At 51.1% G+C, this 18,119-nt stretch overlaps 1 protein-coding gene across 1 annotated transcript in view; it reads right to left on the bottom strand.

Annotated features, from left to right (window-relative positions):
- Positions 1-2,102: 2,102 nt before the first annotated feature.
- Positions 2,103-18,119, bottom strand: part of LOC100898252 (calcium-activated chloride channel regulator 3A-1-like) — a 43,535-nt gene continuing 27,518 nt past the window's right edge. The window contains exons 2-9 of the mRNA XM_003740174.2: positions 12,466-12,787; positions 12,027-12,195; positions 7,285-7,545; positions 7,011-7,104; positions 6,303-6,536; positions 5,023-5,778; positions 3,589-3,877; positions 2,103-3,325 (exon numbers count right to left, since the gene is read on the bottom strand). Coding sequence (XP_003740222.2) covers positions 2,103-3,325; positions 3,589-3,877; positions 5,023-5,778; positions 6,303-6,536; positions 7,011-7,104; positions 7,285-7,545; positions 12,027-12,195; positions 12,466-12,787 — 3,348 coding nt within the window. The remainder of the gene's footprint in view (positions 3,326-3,588; positions 3,878-5,022; positions 5,779-6,302; positions 6,537-7,010; positions 7,105-7,284; positions 7,546-12,026; positions 12,196-12,465; positions 12,788-18,119) is intronic.

Genomic DNA, 18,119 nt, shown 5'->3' with positions numbered 1-18,119 from the left:
TTCCGATCTAGGCCCTCGTTATCGTGTCATACCAATTTTTGCGTGTGTCTCCCCGTCGCCGATGTAGGATCTCGGACCTCGCGGCACAATCGCGGAGAGTTCCGATTGCAAATACAGAGTTTCGTTCTTCATTTTCTTATTTCTGGACTCATCATTGGTATAACGCTGAAATTCTCCCATTGCGAAGGGCCTCCATTCCTGTGTCGATCGGTTGGGTTATCAAAGTCGATTTCCGATTAAAATCAGTCGTTGTTCCGATCAAATAATCAATCATTCTTCCAGTCATCTCGGTTATGTAAAATGAGTTTACAGGCCTTGAGATATAAGAGCCTTGCTAAGGCGGCTCTTTGTTCATCCGATAGAGTCCGTAGGCTTCCATGTCGATCATTACTTCTGCTTCATCATTTCTCACCGTTTCTACGTGTTAGATTACAGATAATCCACATGCGTGGTCTAGTTTGTCGTCGCCCCATCGCAGCGTGGTCTCTTGTCTATGTCAACTCGTGGATATGATATGGAATAGATTTACTTCTTAACTCTATCAAACACTTTACAGAGGGATTCGGATAGAGGAGAGATCTGCTTTGGTGAATAAATGTGACCGCTTGTGAGAAAAAGTATTGTTTCATCAACTCAGTTTTTGGCTTCGCGTCGCGACCCCCGTAACGTCATCTACTCATGGCGTTAGCCGCTCATTGCCTATCGCAACTAATTACTAGCCCTCCAGATACCCCCGGGAAGGGTGATTCCTGGGAACTATTTCTCCCTCTCTTCTCGTACGTTTACCACGACTGAGTCGACAGGCAGAACACCACGAGCCACGACCGTCTTCGGAGAAGTTCGGCCGTAAATCCGGATCCGCTGATAAACTCCAGTCGCCGACGAGACTAGACTCTAAACTCGGTACTTCCTGCATCGACCGGTCCCGCGGGAGCCCCAGCGACAGAGTAATGATCGGGCGATTTTGGATCATCATGATTTTCCTATGGAATCTCCACAACGTGTTCTCGGCAGGGGATTTGAATCGGATAGTCCCGTCTCTTCTACGAAACGGATGCGATCAGGACGCCAATCGTGACCCATTCGGTAAGAATGTTTTACACTCGAGTTCTGCTTCTCAAATCGCTCGCCTCGACTCCATGGGCAGTCTCGTCATCGCGAGTATAATGTTTTTGATCATCGGAACTCTTGCAAGCAATTTCTTGCAACATCCGGTGCAGGAACGCGGTACGGCCGAGCGATCCGAACCGAGCAGCAACATCAGCAAGTTCGCGAAGAGTATCACAGAGATCTTTGAATGGTTTCAGAACGATGGCATCTTTTCGGTGCTTTTCACTCCGAAAGCGTCCTCCGACGATGCCTCGGTTCATCTGCCATGTGACTCGACCTAATAGGGTGCTTTCGTTTTAGTTTCTCCTTAGGAAAGCTTTCGATCGGTTGGTCGTCGGTTCGGAGAGCATCATTCTGGGAGTTCATTCTCAATGGTTTTGACGCAAACCTTCGTGCGAAACCCCGAACCCAGGATTGTCTACGCACGAGAAGGTCATGAAGCCACTCAGTCAGATTTGTCTCTTTTTGGTCAAACACGCGCAATCGCGACGTGCAATCTACTCCTCGAAGGATCATCGGAATCCTTGTCATGAATTTCAACGAGGAATCAGAGAGCCGTCCCGCATTCTCAGCTATAAATAACGCAGATATTCAAAAAATCAATCAAGATCAAATCGATAAATCTCCCAGAGATCTCCGTGTTTTTTCAAACGATCCATTCATTCATTCATTCGGACCGCTACAGGCGTCCTTGTGAGGTTGACTTCCCAGAGGATCAATCAAACTCAAATCATTGGGCTGATCCGCTTCTGAGAGTTAGAAATAAATACGTTCATGGAAGACCTTCTGAGGTTCAATCTCTGAGAATTTTCACAGTTCCGCTCGAATATTTTCTCCGGCAAAAAACGGAGGCCGTCGACAAATTAACCAGTCGTATTGCTGCGAACTCCTCTCCGACCGACGAGCCAACCTACCGGAGGAGCTGCTATACAGGATCAAGTATGAATTCTGTACGGGTGAGGTGATCGTCACTTAACCAACTATTCAACCAACTAGACTTGCGTGATGTTGCGCGAAACATGAACACCCATCGGTGTGACAATGGGTGGATTCCCGTAATACGGGGAATAAACTACGGGTTGTCCGGTGTTTCTTCTGAAGGGGTCCATTGTGCTGTACAGACTCGGGTTCGAGGAGTGTAACGACTCGTCGTGAGAGTGCGGATTCAAACTCAGAACGGGTGGCAGCTCGTTCCTCTGCTTCGCTTCTTGCACTTTGCCGTAGTGGTCCAGAAGAACCTCGGCCGGCCAGCTGTTTATCGGCGAAAGGCCTGATTGTTGGGTTTGGTGAACGATTTCGACCCCCATCGGGGTCATGCCTTCCTTGGGACTTTGGAGTACAGGACTTTCTTGCCTTGTGCTCCCGTCCTTGGAGAGCGTGCCGCTTTTCGGGGTATCGAGTTCACCGTTCTTGTTGTTATCGGATGAAGGTTTCTTCTCCAAGGGATCCCTTCTTCGACGAGCGACAATTACAATCAGAACGCAGACTCCCAAAACCAACACAACAAGTGGAATAGTGATGATAAGAGCGAACTGACCCGGCTGAATTCGCGCTTCTCTCTCGTCGGTCGAGCCCTCCTCGTTCGAGTAGTCTCCTCCTCCCCCATTGCCGCCACCTCCTCCTCCACCTCCTCCCTGAGTGGTTCTTTGGCCTTGATTCCACAGCGTGGAGCTGCTGCTACTGCTGCTCGTCGTTGTGGCCGGTGGCATGACGCTGACCACAACGATGTTCGAGACGGCAGACAGCGTCCCGTAGCTGTTGTTCACCTTAATAGCAAAATACACCGGCACCTGATTCATGGTTTTGATGAAGACTTGCTCCATGGCGCCGGCCTCCTTTGGTATCGGAGGACTTCCTTCCATTTCCCAATGGCTGATCTCTTGTCCTCGCACGTCGAATTGCGCGACGGCGTCGTCGCGGTTTTCGAATTTCTTTATGACGTACGAGCTGGCTTTTCCGTGATCTTTCACATTTCCCGTTGCGGTCCAAGCTAGGCTCACGCCGGACGGATTGGACTGCAGATAGACTACGCGGAGGTCGGCCACGCGACCCGGGGCTGCCCAAGGCGCGCGAATCTCTCCGTCTCTTTGCTCACGGGAAATTTTCGTCACGAAAAACGAGCCGTAGTGCATCCGACGCGCGAACGGCTTCGTAGCGTTGGAGGCTGTCCGCACGACGGCACTACCACAACACGGAGTGTGGGGAACGGTATCGTCTGAAATGAAATACCTCCGGTGAGTGGGTCCCATGGATTATTCCCGGGGGAAACTTGAATGACCTCCATGATTCGACGCCGGAAATGGAGTCATAGAACGAATAAATCGCAGGAAATCTGATAATGATGGGAGCTGATGGGAAAGGAATCAAAATCAGCCAACGGCATGAGGAGCGACGATGTCTCTCCGGACGGTCGCCTGGGAAAACTCGAAAAGTCCGCAAGCGATCGGGTCGTCCTCGGAGTTCGGAAGGAATTCTCACCTGGCACGGTGGCACTGCGCAGAAGAGCAGCGTTCCCGTCGCTCTTGGCCTCGACAACGAGTGTGTGTCTACCGATATTCTTAATGCCCTCGATATATCTCGAGTAGATACCGTCGTCCTTCGTGATGTCCGGGTCTCCTGCGCCGTTATCCTTGAGTTCAACGCACAGTTGAGTTTCGCTCTGATCGGAGACCGGAGTTATTTTGGCGACGACCTTCGCGTCGACCACAGGTCTGCTGCCCTTACTGAGCTTGGCGTACACGATCAGACCTTCATTGCGTAGACTCACCTTCAATTATTCGAGAAGGAAATCATTAATAAGCTGGCTTAGATCCCGCTTGCATCGCTTCACACGACCCACTGAACGAGCGAGCAACCCACCGACCATCTAACTAACCGACGATAAATCACTGACGCAATGCGCCCGTTACTCAAGGAGGCTTTCATTCTATTAGGAGAGCTGCTGCAGTGCAAAAAAGATAGCCTGAACCTCGCGCTGGAAGGATTGCTTCAAAATACGCAACCACCCACCCAAGCATACCAACTCCCCAACTTCCCTACCACCCACCCAACAATCGGCCCCCTGGGCATTTTGCGTTCGCTCCCCTAAATTCACGCAATCTCCCTGACACCCCCGAATTCTTCCCACCCCATGTCTCCATCGATTCCCAAGTCTTCCCGAGCTGTGCTCTCCCCTTCAGATCCGTGATTCCGGCGAAGACTCCGGAGTCTTCTAACATTTCCCGGAAAACCCCTCCGGAAGGAAAGAGGCCATTCTCCGCACCGGATTCGACGTTGAAGGCTCTAGGAAAAGCGTCGACGTAACCGCGAGCATCTCAAGCTGAGTGAGATGCGATACTTCGAAAGTTCCGGAAAAAAGTTTCCATGAAGTAGTCTGTTGAATATCAAGAGTCTGAAAGGAGCAGACGGCGGAAAAAAGTGAACAGTGGCCCTTCCCCTTGCGTTTTTTTACCCGCGTTCTTTCTCCGCTCCGTAGACCCTCTAATTTTGCTTCCCTTGACGCCATATCCCTTTTTTCGTCCCTTTCTTGTTCGCCCTTCGTCTGAACTCTTTTCGCTCCTTTTTACTCATTTTTCTCTCGTCGTCGTAATTTTCTTGCGCGCCTGCCTCTCCTCGTTTCGCCGCTTCTCTGCCTTCTAATTTCTTTATTATTCTTTTCTCCCGAGAGGCTCCATTCGTTCTACGTCGCTGTCGTTCACTCTGAAGCTGGCCGTGTCCCTCACTCGCAATTTTTTCCCGATTGTTGCCGTCGCGTTTCCCGCTTTTCTGTCAGACCCTCAACCACGTAGATTTCAAAAGCTCCTAATGGAACATCTAAAGAAGGCAGTGATTTCGATCTGATGGTTTTCCCTTCTCGAGGTAAAACCATCAGTGTTTCCGAGAGAGAATCAGATATTAATTCTCGGAACTCACGTTGAAACTCGGTTGAGAGATCCATGCGTCGAGCAGGATCGGTTCCTCTTCTTTCGAAGGCTTAGCAGCCGCTGTCACGATAATTGGCTGCTTCGTGTCCTTGCGTGCCTTGGCCTCGAGTTTCCAATGACCGGGCGCCGGGTCCGGTATCCTGAACTCGTAATACCAGAAGCGGCCGTCAGTGAAAAGGAATTTGTAGTCCTTGGTCGTGTAGACCTTCCGGTCGTTCTCGTCCGGCGCCGAGAGCTTCAAGTCCCTCGAAGAAACGGTCCACGCTTTATCAAGGCCGTAATCATGTCCGATAAGTCTCACTCGAAGGTCCCGGTTAAGTGAGGGGTCGACGTAGAAATCGAAGTTGATGTCGTGCTGCTCTTTTCCGTGGAACTCTCTCAGCTCGATATCGGCGTAATTCATTTCCTCCTGTCCGGATAGACTGCCGTAGGCGAACGAGTAGAGTGCATCGTACAACACCTGGAGCGCGGTCACCGTCACCGAGTCGTCGATGGACACGTCGTTGATAGCGACCGTGCGGCCGCCGGTGCGTGCAACAAACTTGTCGAGAGTGTTGAGTTTTTTGAGATCGTTCGAAGGCGACGGGAAAATAATCGAATCGACTCGAATGTCCTGATACTCGTAGTTATGCCGGACGATGTCCTCGAGGTTTTTGTCGAGATGACCATCTCCGATAACTACCACCCTCTGGGTAAAACTGCTCGGGGGGATTCGTTCCATAAGCTCCGAAGTGTCGTTGAGAGCCTGAAGAAGAGAGTAATATCGTATCATCAAGGGATTCAAGGAAAAAAACGAGCGGACCAGAGGGAAGGCATGAGAGACAACGACGGAGTCGGCCGACTGCATGACTATCCGTCCGGGGCGGACCGGGCGGCGGGCCCCGTGGCCACCGGGTCAGCAGACCCTAGCTCGAGTCCGGGGACGGCCCACCTGGACTTTCTCCGTGCGCTAATGCTCAAATCTCTGCGTAGCTGTTTTCATGCTGGGAAATAGTGTGTCGACCATGCTCTGCTCAATTAAGATCGTCCGATAGTGAACTCAGGAAGAGAATTTGAGAACTTTCTCGCGATCGACCGACGATAATCGCGGAGAACCGACGACTGATTCGAGACTATCTCTCCGAGTGGTTGTTTCTCGGGAGAATTGTTATCGGTCGATTTTCTTGAATGTAACACATCACGTCGACATCCGTATCGGATATCGACTGAACGGAACTTCCGTGATCTTCAATGTTGCTGGAAGGGCCGGGATATCTGCTCCATACAAACCTCAAGAGCGAGCTTGAGACCCTCGGCAAGAGAAGAGTTTTGTCCCGGCTCGATGTCGGCGTTCAATAACAGTGTCGCGACTGCTTTTTTCACGTTGTCCTCGGAGGCTGGGGCTCTTCGGAGCCCTATTTCGGCCTCGGCTTCGCCGTAAGTGACGATTGATATTTGCATGTCCTTCGGAGCATCGTACGTCATGAACTGTTCGAGTGCTCGCAGGATGTAATATCGACGTTGCTGTAAGCGCACGGAACCTTGGTTAGTGCTCGCGGCTACTCGCTCACGCACTCACTCGCTCACTCGGCCCACGAGTTCGATTCGATCGCTAATGGATTGAGCAGAAATAAAATAACCGGCCGCCCTGCGAGCGAATGGATACGATTCTACACGAGTTACTCTGTTTTTTTTGTCAACTGCGCCCGTTTTCGAGGAATAAAATTCTAATAATAGGTTTGTACACAAACTCTCCTAATCCGAAAATAGCATCAGGAGATCAGAAATCGAGGAACTGAGTATTTTGCCGATATTTTTTCGATCTGATGCAGAGCGTGATTGACGCTGCTTTCGAGAGCGGCGGAACGGATACGACATCGAAAAAAATGAGCAATACGATAATCGGTTGCAGTGGCCATTCATTGATCGACGACATTTGATTTCGGATCCTGACCGGAGCCACGTGGAGGCCGCGGCTCTGTTCGACCGACTACTTACGTGTTGCAGTGTTGCTTCTGAAATTTGGATGAGTACGGTCATGACTTGGGCTTTCTCCTGCACAAAGATGAACCGCGTCCTTCCTTGCAAACCACTGGGGAAAATAGAAGCTCCGATTAGGACGCTGCGCCAGATCGAAATCCGATCCTCTTTTTTTCTGCGCGACCATCATCCAGGTATTTCTCATCGGAATGACGATTTTCAGAAAGAATATCTGAATCGAATTTATGATCCCGAAGTCTGAAGAAAAATAATGATCAGATCATAGACTCACTTGCGAGCTCGCCGGTAGAAATCCTCGTGTTGCTCAATAATTTCGGTGGATGAGCGTTCGTTGCACATGACATTTTGTTTGGTGGGCAAAGTCCGGTCGTGGTGATGGTGTCCTCCGCAGAAATGAGTTGCTGACGGTATTCCGCTCATGATCGACGATTCTACCTTGTCGTGGATCGAGTAGACGGGGATGCAGTCCTGATCCATCGGCAGACCGTTCATAAGGTTGATGGTCGCATTGCAGGCGACACCGTTTCCGTTTCTGAAAAGAGCCGAAAGCGGCAATAGTAGTACATAGTGACAGGAGAGATATACGTAGGCAGTAGTTAATAATTTTTGGTGGTGCCTCGTTCGTCATCGATCTCTTGGTTCATTTTCATCGTCGCGGTCGTCGCTGGAGCCCACGGCAACAATCTTCAGTCGATGTCGCATTTTGCCGTACGTCAATCGTTGGAGATGGATGACATCTTAATAAACGCTAGCTCATCACCAACAAAACAAATTTATGTGAGCTGACCACGGATGAAGAAGACACGGGGAAATCGCTCGGGAATAGCAGCGCAGAGCGAACAGAGAACTGGGGAGAAAAATGCGAGAGAACTCTCTCGTCGGAGGGCAAATCAGTGAGTTTTTTCGTTGATTGAGGCATTCACTCTGCGAAGCGTCTGATCGATCATTCTCGCCCCATTTCTCTGCCCCAACGGCGATTTCCGAAATTTCTGATTTTCGTTCCGAATTCACATATGAACGTGTTAAAAGGAGGAGACACGATTCTTCGGGGAGCTGTTATTCGAACAGGACTCGGAGTTTGGCAGTCCTCATGATTTCGGAGAAATCCCGCGCATCGAGAAACTCGCACTGTCGTCATCAGAACCGAGTGGGCGCAACGGAGCTGTGCTGGTAAGGTTAAAGATATCGAGGACTCTCCGTGGACGCCATGTGCCGAGAGATTCTTCGCCCGGTGATACGACTCGAGGAGGCGCGAGTGGGTGGCTCTGTTTCCTTCAGTCGCCTTCTCTTCTTGATCTCTCATATTAATTTCGCGTAATGGTTCCCAATGAATAATCGGAGCATTCAAGAGATAAACATCCTTGAGACGGTTCTCACGCGTGGATCTCGATGGCGCTCCTTCTACTTGAATGGTCGGTCACTCGTCTGCTCGGCCGGTCCGCCGAGAAGGAGGACCATCTTCCCATCTGCCTATCTCTATTCATCCCGTTTCCAGACAGTCATTGAATAATTCAGCGATCAATTCATTCAGGCAGACGCAGATCTGTCTGGATTCACTCCGCATTGTGGGGTTTTGTATCTGATTCTGCCAATCAAAGTCGCCGCCGGCATCCGTGTCGAGTTTATTTGTTTCGCGGTCAGTTGATTCGTTGATCGATTAGTTAGTCGCACGATCCGGGGAGTCTGTATCTCCTCTTCGTACGGCGAACTATTTGCTTGAGCGAATGGGGAGACATCGCTCAGAATGGTTCCTCGAAGCCAACAGACCGATTTCGAGTTCATGATGATGCGTCTGCCGACGGGCGGAAGAAGGCCTAGCACGGAGCCAACGTTTGAAGCCCACCAAGGAACGGAGTACATCTTCGAGCTCAACGTTGTTTGATCACTTAAGGCTCACGGCGGTAATTCATGCCCCCAAGATCTAGACCAAAAATATGAACAAATGATCGACGGGAAACGTCAGGGGTGGTTAGAGGGACGAGACGGCCCCGAAACAATGAGCATGTGTCCGGTTTCGGACTCGTCGTTTGGGATTCATCGCCCAGCCGTGATCCCGGACCGGCCGAGGGAGGCGCGAATCTGCCGCCTTCCAACATATCATCTCAAATGATTCAATTCGCCCCCGAATGCGCTTGGAAACAGGCCATTCCTGGAGTACTCTTCCCGATTCCCCACGCCAGGGCACCATGGAAACAAATATTCACTACAGCGGAAAACCTACATACGTCCACTCCGCGAGATCGACGAGATTGCCAAGTGCTCGAAACCGCCCTCATCGCCGTGCGCTTGACTTAGCGGAACTCAGGTCCATTAGGCACCCTATCGATTCTACTCCGAGGCAGAATAAGTCCTAGAATCAATCGCGCGACAACTGACCTATCTTCAACCTTGACTTGCAAGAATTGCCAATTGAGAATTGCGATGGATCAATTCATATTATGTACACCGCCCGAAGGGAGGGGGGCGGGGGGGGGCGATGTCCAAGCTGCCGAGTAGACGTCGGAGGGGATCCGTGCCGACTTTGACTTCCATGCGTCACAGAGAACGAAAATGAATGAAGACACAAGGAATTAAATGAGGGAAAGTCGCCGACAAGACAGCTGGTCCTCTCTGCTCGCTTGTGTGGGAACGCATTGGAAAGAAAATGCGTGAGGGAAAAATGAAAGCGCACTACAATTAGACGGCGCTGTTGTTGCTCGAGGAGATCCGCTGCTCCGGGCTCTGGATGTTGTTCTGCCTTAATACTTTGTGAAGGATCAAGAAGACCCAACAGTCCAGTCACGGGGTGCAGGCGTGCATGGAGAGCGGAGGGTAAACTCGCGTTGATGGGCTTGTTTGTAGAAAACAGTTTTCCTCAGCAGGAGGGAAGATTTATGGTGAATTCTGGCTAGACCACATCTGGCTATGCTAGCGGATCGAGCACAAACAATACTACACTGTGTGCTCTCTATTCTTTATTCCTTATATTAAACCTTCTGCTCCGGCTGTATTTGAACAAAACTCTCATAATCGACGGGAGTCAACAGAGGGACTTGTCTCACCCGAAGCGTTGAGAGCAATTTTTTGGGTGAAAACTTCCCAAATGGAATCAAGAGGAACCGCGAGCGGGAATTATAAATTGGTGAATCTAAAGGCGTTTGGGAAGTCCATACCAGTTCTCCCCATCGTGGCAATGCTGAGGTCACCGAATCGGAGACCGTGGCCGGAAGTCGCCGACACCGAGATCAGTCTCGCGGATTAATGTGAATTAATCGCTCCGTCGTCTCTCTTCTCCGTTCTATTTTCTTGGGAAGATATATTTCAATGGAATTGAGCTAAATGGGCGTGAGTGTCACTTTAGCGATGGGTCGGACCGGAGCGGGCGCGAGGCGAAGCAAATTATCCCATTCGTTCTCAGTGATCAATAGGGCAACTCAAGCAGTCTGGCGACCAATCAACGAGCCCGCAATCAACATCAGCATCGTCTTCACCGCGGGCTGAATCGGAGCGTTGCGGCGCTGCGACACGATACGGTGACATCGTCGAGTCATCGCGACATCATCAGAGAATCCCAACGAGCTGAAGGTGGTGGCTTGACTGACGCTTCTCGACGATCGAGCGACCGATCAGCGAATCCGCCGACCGACAGAAAGACGATGAAAGCACCCGGCGGCGGCGCGACGAGGTAATTCTATTGACTAATAATTGTGGAAGAGATCCAACGACACTGCAATTATCGCGTCGCCAGCACGCCTCGTCCCGCCTTCCCCCGACTGCTTCGACGTCGCTGGCTGCATCTCCAATCCTTCCTCGCTCGGACTGCATACGATTTTGATCAGAAAAGAAGCGTATCTAAATTAAGGATCGCGGTGGGATTGACAGTGTTATTCATTCAATCCATGCGAAGACGGCAGTCGCGATGAACCGGTTCCCATTCACGCTCCTTCCTCTCCCTCCACATCGGACGACCGAGAGCTCTCCGTCATTCATCAAATGAACTCAACAGCGTCCACCAGAAATGGTCGCGAAAAACTGTCGGAGCGCGAGGGGGAAAATCAACATCTATGCTAAAGCAAACAAACGAAAGGCTGTTTGATCACCGAATTTCGTGCAAGGGATCATGATTACTCGTTTTTAAGAAAGTTCCAGCTCATTTTCATAGGTCTCGTCGCCCCCTGGAGCCCGAGTCCGAACTCCAGATCCAAAGAGATTCGTTGTCGAGCTTGCTGGGACGCTGCGTGCATGATCGGATGGCTGAGTGCTGGCTCGAACCGCTTAAGAAGTCTGCTGACTGTCTGACGGGACTCGTTGCCTGACAGACCCATCGGCAATACGTGGCATTCATTGTCTATGCGTAGAGGAGACGATCGAATTTGATGGACAAGCCTCTTGTTCACACGTGCGAATCGTCTCTGATTGCTTGGCTGTCTTTCGGTCAATCGCTTGGTCCTGCAAGCCAGGGAGCGCCTCACACCTTCGCAGTGCTAGCTCCAGGATATGCTGTTCCACGATTTATCATAACAACGACCACAACATAACAGGGACCAGTCGAGGAGGAAAGTAGAAAAGCGATCTTTCGTCGAAAGACGTCGACCACGACGATGGAGGAGACTTTTCACACCGAATCACTCACGAATGAGAGCACATTCAAGCACAAAGACGCGCACAAACTCACGCACTCGTTTACAAGCTCACGTACAGATTGACATGCCAGAAAAAAATACGAGCCGCCAACTATTATTAGAACGTCAACCAGAACTTCGATCACCATCACTCATAATCCCAATTGACAGATTCGCTTTCAACACCGCGGCTACGAGCGGCGACAATTCCAGCGCCAGCGTCGAAGCCAGAGTCGTTGTGATGTGTCAACCATCGACGACGACAAGTTCTTGAATTATTCCACGCGTTCCGGAGAACTCGGGGAATGCAGCTGTTTCCAGATTTTTTTCCGTGGAGAAATCACTGCTCGTCCAAGGGAAAAACATTCCTCTCAGCCTACCAGATGCTCGCTAACTATCGTCAAGTTCTTACCTGAACTGGGGCCAGACTGGTCGCTCCGTGCAGACGTTCAGCTCGATATCACTTCCATCGAGGCTTCCGGGCTTTGCTCGATACAGCGGGTACACAGGGTCCCGCGGGAAACCGTGCTCTTTGAATACCCCGTAACGATAGACTGCCCACTCGCGCATGAACACGTGATCTGTGAACAGAAGGTGCCGTTCTCAGCGTCGCCCATCCGCTCAAATTGAGTCTGAGCTAGTCGAATCCGTTCCGCCAGCTCAATTATTTATTCAAATTCCTGATAGATGGGTAAATAATCTCCTTGAAGTTTGGAGTCGATTTTTCCGGAATTCGGATTTCATCGTGGAAACTTTCGGCTCCCGTCAAGCAATGCTCATTTTTGGATTGGGGAACTCGACAGCGCTTTGGATTCTTCGTTTTATCGTGCGAAATCTTGGAATGTACTTACGCGGCTTCCCGTATTTTTCGTAATGCTGCTCGCTGACGTAATTACGTAGAAAAGTGTCCGGTATGACCATGTGTCGACCCTGGACTCCACAACCTCCATGTTGGACCACGAAAGGGTTCTCACCGAAAACGGATTCTTCGCCGCGTTCGATCAGAATATCGGCGTCACGGTGGGTTTGCCACGTCGGTGCCTCGATTTTCGGCAGGGGCTGGCGTGCCCATTGGCCTTTGTTGCCCCATGACCTTGGGATGATCACGTGAACTTCACCGATGTAGATACCGCGATTTTTGAACAATTCCAGCGACGCGTTGCGAAGCACCGCCTGAAAATGAGAGGAGAACAAAAATGTTAAATTGAGGTTTACTGCCGGCACCGATCCGACAAGAGTCCGCCGGCCGCTGCTATTGGCGGCGGCGTCGAGATATTGACAAGTTCGCATCATTAAGGGAAAGTTCGTTCAAGATTTTTGTCGCCGCCAGCAACTTCGTGAAAAGAGTGTCCGACCATAGAAGTCTGCCTCGAATGAACCCTAAAAAACTTCATGTGTTCGCCGCGGATGGCTCTGCCCCCAACACTTCGAGCCGAATCGTCGCATCACAAAGCATTGCTGTTGCCTCATTTCCAAAAACGACTGACGACGATGGAAACTTTTCCGTCGATATGACGCTTGTGAGTTTTTGATGTAGCTTCCAAATACGTCGAATTCCTCAAATAACGCTGATAATATGTTCGGCGCGTCTTCTTGTGTTAATGTTTCGCAACACGAAATCACTTGTTTTCTCTATCGCGCATCGTGTATTGTAGAATGTGAGCTTCGATGTTCGCATCGCAGCGATTGCTTGCTCGGAAAGATTGCCCCCGGTGCGACCATGTTTTTATTAATTCGCCATCTGATTCAATATTTAACTCATGTCCCCGTTAATGTCCGAGGGCACCCGGCTGGAGAAATAATGTTGCCGATCGGGAATTTCCCCGCGCCGAGGCCGAAGCTGGAACTCCGTCAGGGTCGTACAGTCTGCAGACTTCGACAGAGAACCCTAAGGAGCTTCTCCTTTTTTCCCTTGAAACTCGTCTCCTCCATGTACCTATCAGCGGGGTCACATGAAAAGCATTCCGGAATGCAAAACGGGATTCTCCCTCAGACCGAAACAGCCGCGTTGTTTATGCATTCGAATCATAGAGTCATCAGAGAGAGTTTCCCGTATCGGACCGCCATGGAAGAGAATCGAATTCGTTCTCTGGCTACAGGTGTTCCAAGTCGCTTGTCTTTGCTTGTTTCCCTCAGAGCCGAAGGAACGAGTCTCCGGCGATTCATCTAAAATGAACCTCGGAAAGAACCGTTGAGCTTGGACTCGGTTGATTCTATACGAATCACCATCTACTTTGAGGTTTCCTGCGACGAAAAGCCCCCCGGACTGTCGAATTCTCCTAAAAACCATCTCCGATAAAAATAATTATTACTTCGATATTCTTCCACGGGGAGCCTCATTCTCTGAATTCCCGCCTGTTCCCGAGCGGGCTGTGCGCCACACCCTTCGTTCATTCCCTTGGAATACGCTGGACTTCAATAAGCCCGAAGATCAATTTGTCCCGGTCTCGATTCCGTTCTAGTCGATGTAATGAATTGGGTCTGAATAAATTAAGCGAAAAGTTCATTTCATCAGAATGTGTCCGGAAGCGGACAGAGCTCGAGGCTCTAACACCGGACGAACTCCTTTCAGCTCGACTCAGGCGCTCCCGCATGTTGTGCGTGAACGTTCAGAAACTTTGTAAAACTAATACACAGGCAGCTGACGACCGAAACTTGGTGGACATTACTTGGAGACAACGAGGACGGAGCAAGAAGCTAAATACATAAAAGAAGACCCAAGAAGGGGCCAGCTGGATGGCTCTAAATCTAGTAGGAGCCCTCCGATGCAGAGCTCTAGAATGGACAATTATTGTCCTCCTCGTTGGCATCATTCTCCCGATAAGCCTCGTCGCTGGTCTTCCGGTGGAATAGAGCAGCGACGTCCACCTAGACAAATTATAAAGCTCCGGAAAAGTCAATCGGAAACGAATGATCCTTATACGGTTCCGAGGAACGCTCCCCTTCAAAAGAGCGGAGCAGTGATAGAAGGGAGGATATTTTTCGTGATCGACAGCCACGGCCTTCTTCCCTCACAGAATGCGAGCAAGATGGCGTCGAGGGAGGAATCATTTGGGTGAGGAATCAACTCGATCGACGTATCCTGCTCGTCAGACTCAGATGACGGACAGTTCTCACTGCACGCTGCATATCCGTTTGCGATTGAGGCCTACGCGAATTAAGGGCCTCCGGTTGCGAATCTTCGCGCTGATGGATGCTCTGAGGACGGCGACCTTGAGAAACTGTCGTCGTCTGCCGAGGTCCACGGAGACCTTGTAATTTGTCGGGAGAGCAATCAATTTGTGTAATTCGGAATAGGTGATTAGGTAGGAAGTTCAAGCCGCCGTTCCGAGAACAATAGTTATCTTAGAGAACAATTCACGTTCGATCATGTCAATTACGCTAACGATTGTCGCGGAAACGGCGATGATTATTCTGACATCATCGATTCTCGAGCTCCCGACAAGCGACACTTAGCGACAGGAGAGCGTAGGAGGTCTGATCTTTCGACGAGAGTACGGAAGAGAATTCGCTCGGAGACATCACAAGCGGGTTGAGCGGCTCTCGTGATATTCACATCGTCCAATTTATCATCGAGGAAGTCCTGGAGCTAGAGACGAATTCTGAATGGAGTTATATGTCGGATGATCGGTACGGAGTATTTTACGTATGAAGGGATCGCGGAGAGGATTTTTCCCCGCGGATTCAAAGATTTCCGAGATTAGTGTCGAATTTCCGCTTCATCGTCCCGGCCCAGGGATCAGACTTATGCGCACGGGGGAGAGACAAGTGGAAGAAATGAGCGAGCGAGCTAGCCGTGCTGTTCCCGTTTTCTCATCCATAAATGGAGGCCTGGAGGGAACCTCGCAAAAACCGCTGTTCCTACCGCCGATGCTTATCCCCCAGGGGAAAACCGAGAGAGAATCAGCGCGGCGGCAAGACGCGCACGCGGCCGCAGCAAAAAAACGCAGGAGCGCTTCTGGGGAATGGAGCAACTAAATAAGAAGGAGGTAAGCACGTGGCGAGGACGAGGGGGTTTTGAACCTCCCCAACCCCGCTCCGTCTTGAGCTCAACCAAAAAAGGAAGATTGCTTGCATCTCAACTATTCTCTCTTTGTTTATCGCTTCCGCTCGTTTCTCTCGAATGAGCTCGCCGCTGGCTTCGTGTCTTCTGCGTCAGGAAGCGTCGAGCGCTTTCTCCCGCTTTTCACCGGCGAGCAGTCGGTGGGATTGTCGTCGGCGGAATTGAGCTATTAAAGCTCACGTTGTTTCTCGAAACAAAAAAGAAACTTATCATCATTATTTTTGGGGGCCTCCCTCTCGCCGCTCGACGCAAGGTAGGGCAGCTTTGCCATTCCGAAATGCGCTGAGGAATTCCGTTAGTCTGCGGCGGGGGTCCCAGAATAAAGGGACGTACGGACTAGAACCGCGTGAGCGGCTTTGAGGCTCGAACTTGCTGAATCCACCGATGCCAGCCCTCGACCAATGGGTACTCGCTGCAAGTTTTCGGACGAGATCGGCCCCTCAAGTCTCGAAGCCGATCTCGACGCACTGGGGTGCGTGACAAACATCAGAAGAGCGCCTCTCTCATCCACATAGGGTGATAGCTCTTCCCGTTGAGACAATAATTAGCTCCAAACTCCGAATAAAGGATCGGCGGACGTAACCGTACGGAGAGAACAACAATGTGCTTGAGGACGGATGTTTCCTCTCGACCTTCCATGGGAACCCCGACTGACGAGGTCTCAAAAGGCGCGAGAGGTCTCCGATGGAGGTTCTCAGTCGAAATCGGTGCCTCTTAGCACCTCGTGACTCGTGAGTCATATGTGAGCGTCTTCCGGAGCTCGAATCTTTGGATCATCGTGAGCTCGTCAACAACTCTTTCATCGAACGAAGGAGCCTGGGACTCCCCGAGATCAAGTTGAGACAAGCAGCTAGGTAGGAGAATCAAACAGAGGAATAAAACAAATACGGCTGATTGTTGTGAGGAAGTTTTATGATGTTCTAAACACTTTTCGTGCGAGAGTTTGTTAAGGCTGGCCGGCCGTCTGGATCCGTTCGCCCGCTCTCCCGGGGAGCAGCCCGGTTTGTTTCGTGCCTCTTTATTCGCTCGTTGACGGACAGGATTCCGTTGTCAGGGTCGTGAATCCGACAGGCGAGCAGGCACGCGGGCAGACACAGCTTTCCAATGCAAACATCTCCCCACAGGTCCGGTAGAGGACAAGAGAAAGTCTGCAGGGAGTATATTCCTCGTTTCGCGTTGAGCTCCAGGATTATGGATTAGGATTTATCCGACGCCAACGCACAAAGGAGCGAGACCCGCTAATTGCTCTGGGAACATCCGAATCCTGCCGTAAACAACACAGGCGAACGTGGAATCCTGCAGCGATTCCCCGTTAGCTTGAGGGTAAATTGGATCCCGAACTCGAGTTCTCACTTCCTTGGCCGACAATTATTGGCGAGGCCACCGAGCAACCGGGGGCTCAGACTCCGAGCACTTCGAGATTTCTTCGGTTCAGTGTCTCAGAGAGGATTTTCGAGCGCTCTTGTGGTACGTTTCCCTCGTGATCGACCTCAGCCATCCTCTTCTTTTGCTCCAGTCGAACTGTAGCTGACGGACTCGCTGAGAAACCTCTCGTATGCAAGTCATGTTACCGAATGGGGACGACATCGGAGCGGCAGAGTAAAAAGAGAAGACGAGGTGCAGCCGATCGTCCGACGGACAGACAGAGCGGTCGATTCCCAGTGTCGGTACGGCCAGGCAAGGAGGACGTGATTCCCGACAGAGTCTTTTCTATCGGGAAGACCCACGAGTGGCACTCATTCTCGCTCCCTCAATCGTCCTCTCGATCCTCCGGCCGCACTCCTCCGTCTCGTCAGCGAGAACGTGGATTACGAGAGCAACATTACATCGTCTTCCGACGGGCTCCTCCTCGTTTTCCATCTCGACTTTCCAAACGAGCGCCAGAGGAGTCAACGAAACGACGATCAATGTACCCGTGTCGTACGAGAAACCTTCTCCGTAATGACCAGTGTTCATAATTCCTCCTGTGCTCCCGCAATAGGCTCCCTGCTCCAGCTGACATTCGGAGAGCAACGGCAAGATCAGGGAGGGGGGAGGCATGGCTGGTGGGGGGATGCAGAACACGAGCTTGGCGGCGGCCAAGAACAGCCCTTGTCTTTACCGGAGACGAACCGAAGCCATTGGGAAGTGCCGAGAACTTTTTGACTTTCACTCGCGCGGATGCGTTTCCAATGACGTTTGATCCCCAATTCGAATCCGAACGCCGTGCCGCTTTTGGGTTAATTTGAGGGGGGCCGCTTGCAAATAAGCCCGCATAAGTGAGCGGGACTGTTTTTCTGCGGCTGTGCTTGTGTAAACTGGGGCCAAGCTCCCCGCGATGGTAAATGATTCAACGTTCGTTCCGGGTCTGACGATAGTGAATCGCTTGCAGGATTCGACGGGCTCACCTTCAGAACTCTGCCGAACGACCAGGGGACTCTAGGGCGACCCCGCATATGTGCG

Source organism: Galendromus occidentalis, unplaced genomic scaffold (assembly GCF_000255335.2).
Source record: "Galendromus occidentalis unplaced genomic scaffold, Mocc_1.1 scf7180000076803, whole genome shotgun sequence".
In the NCBI taxonomy this organism is placed as follows: domain Eukaryota; kingdom Metazoa; phylum Arthropoda; class Arachnida; order Mesostigmata; family Phytoseiidae; genus Galendromus; species Galendromus occidentalis.
This window is presented reverse-complemented; position numbering and strand designations above follow the sequence as displayed.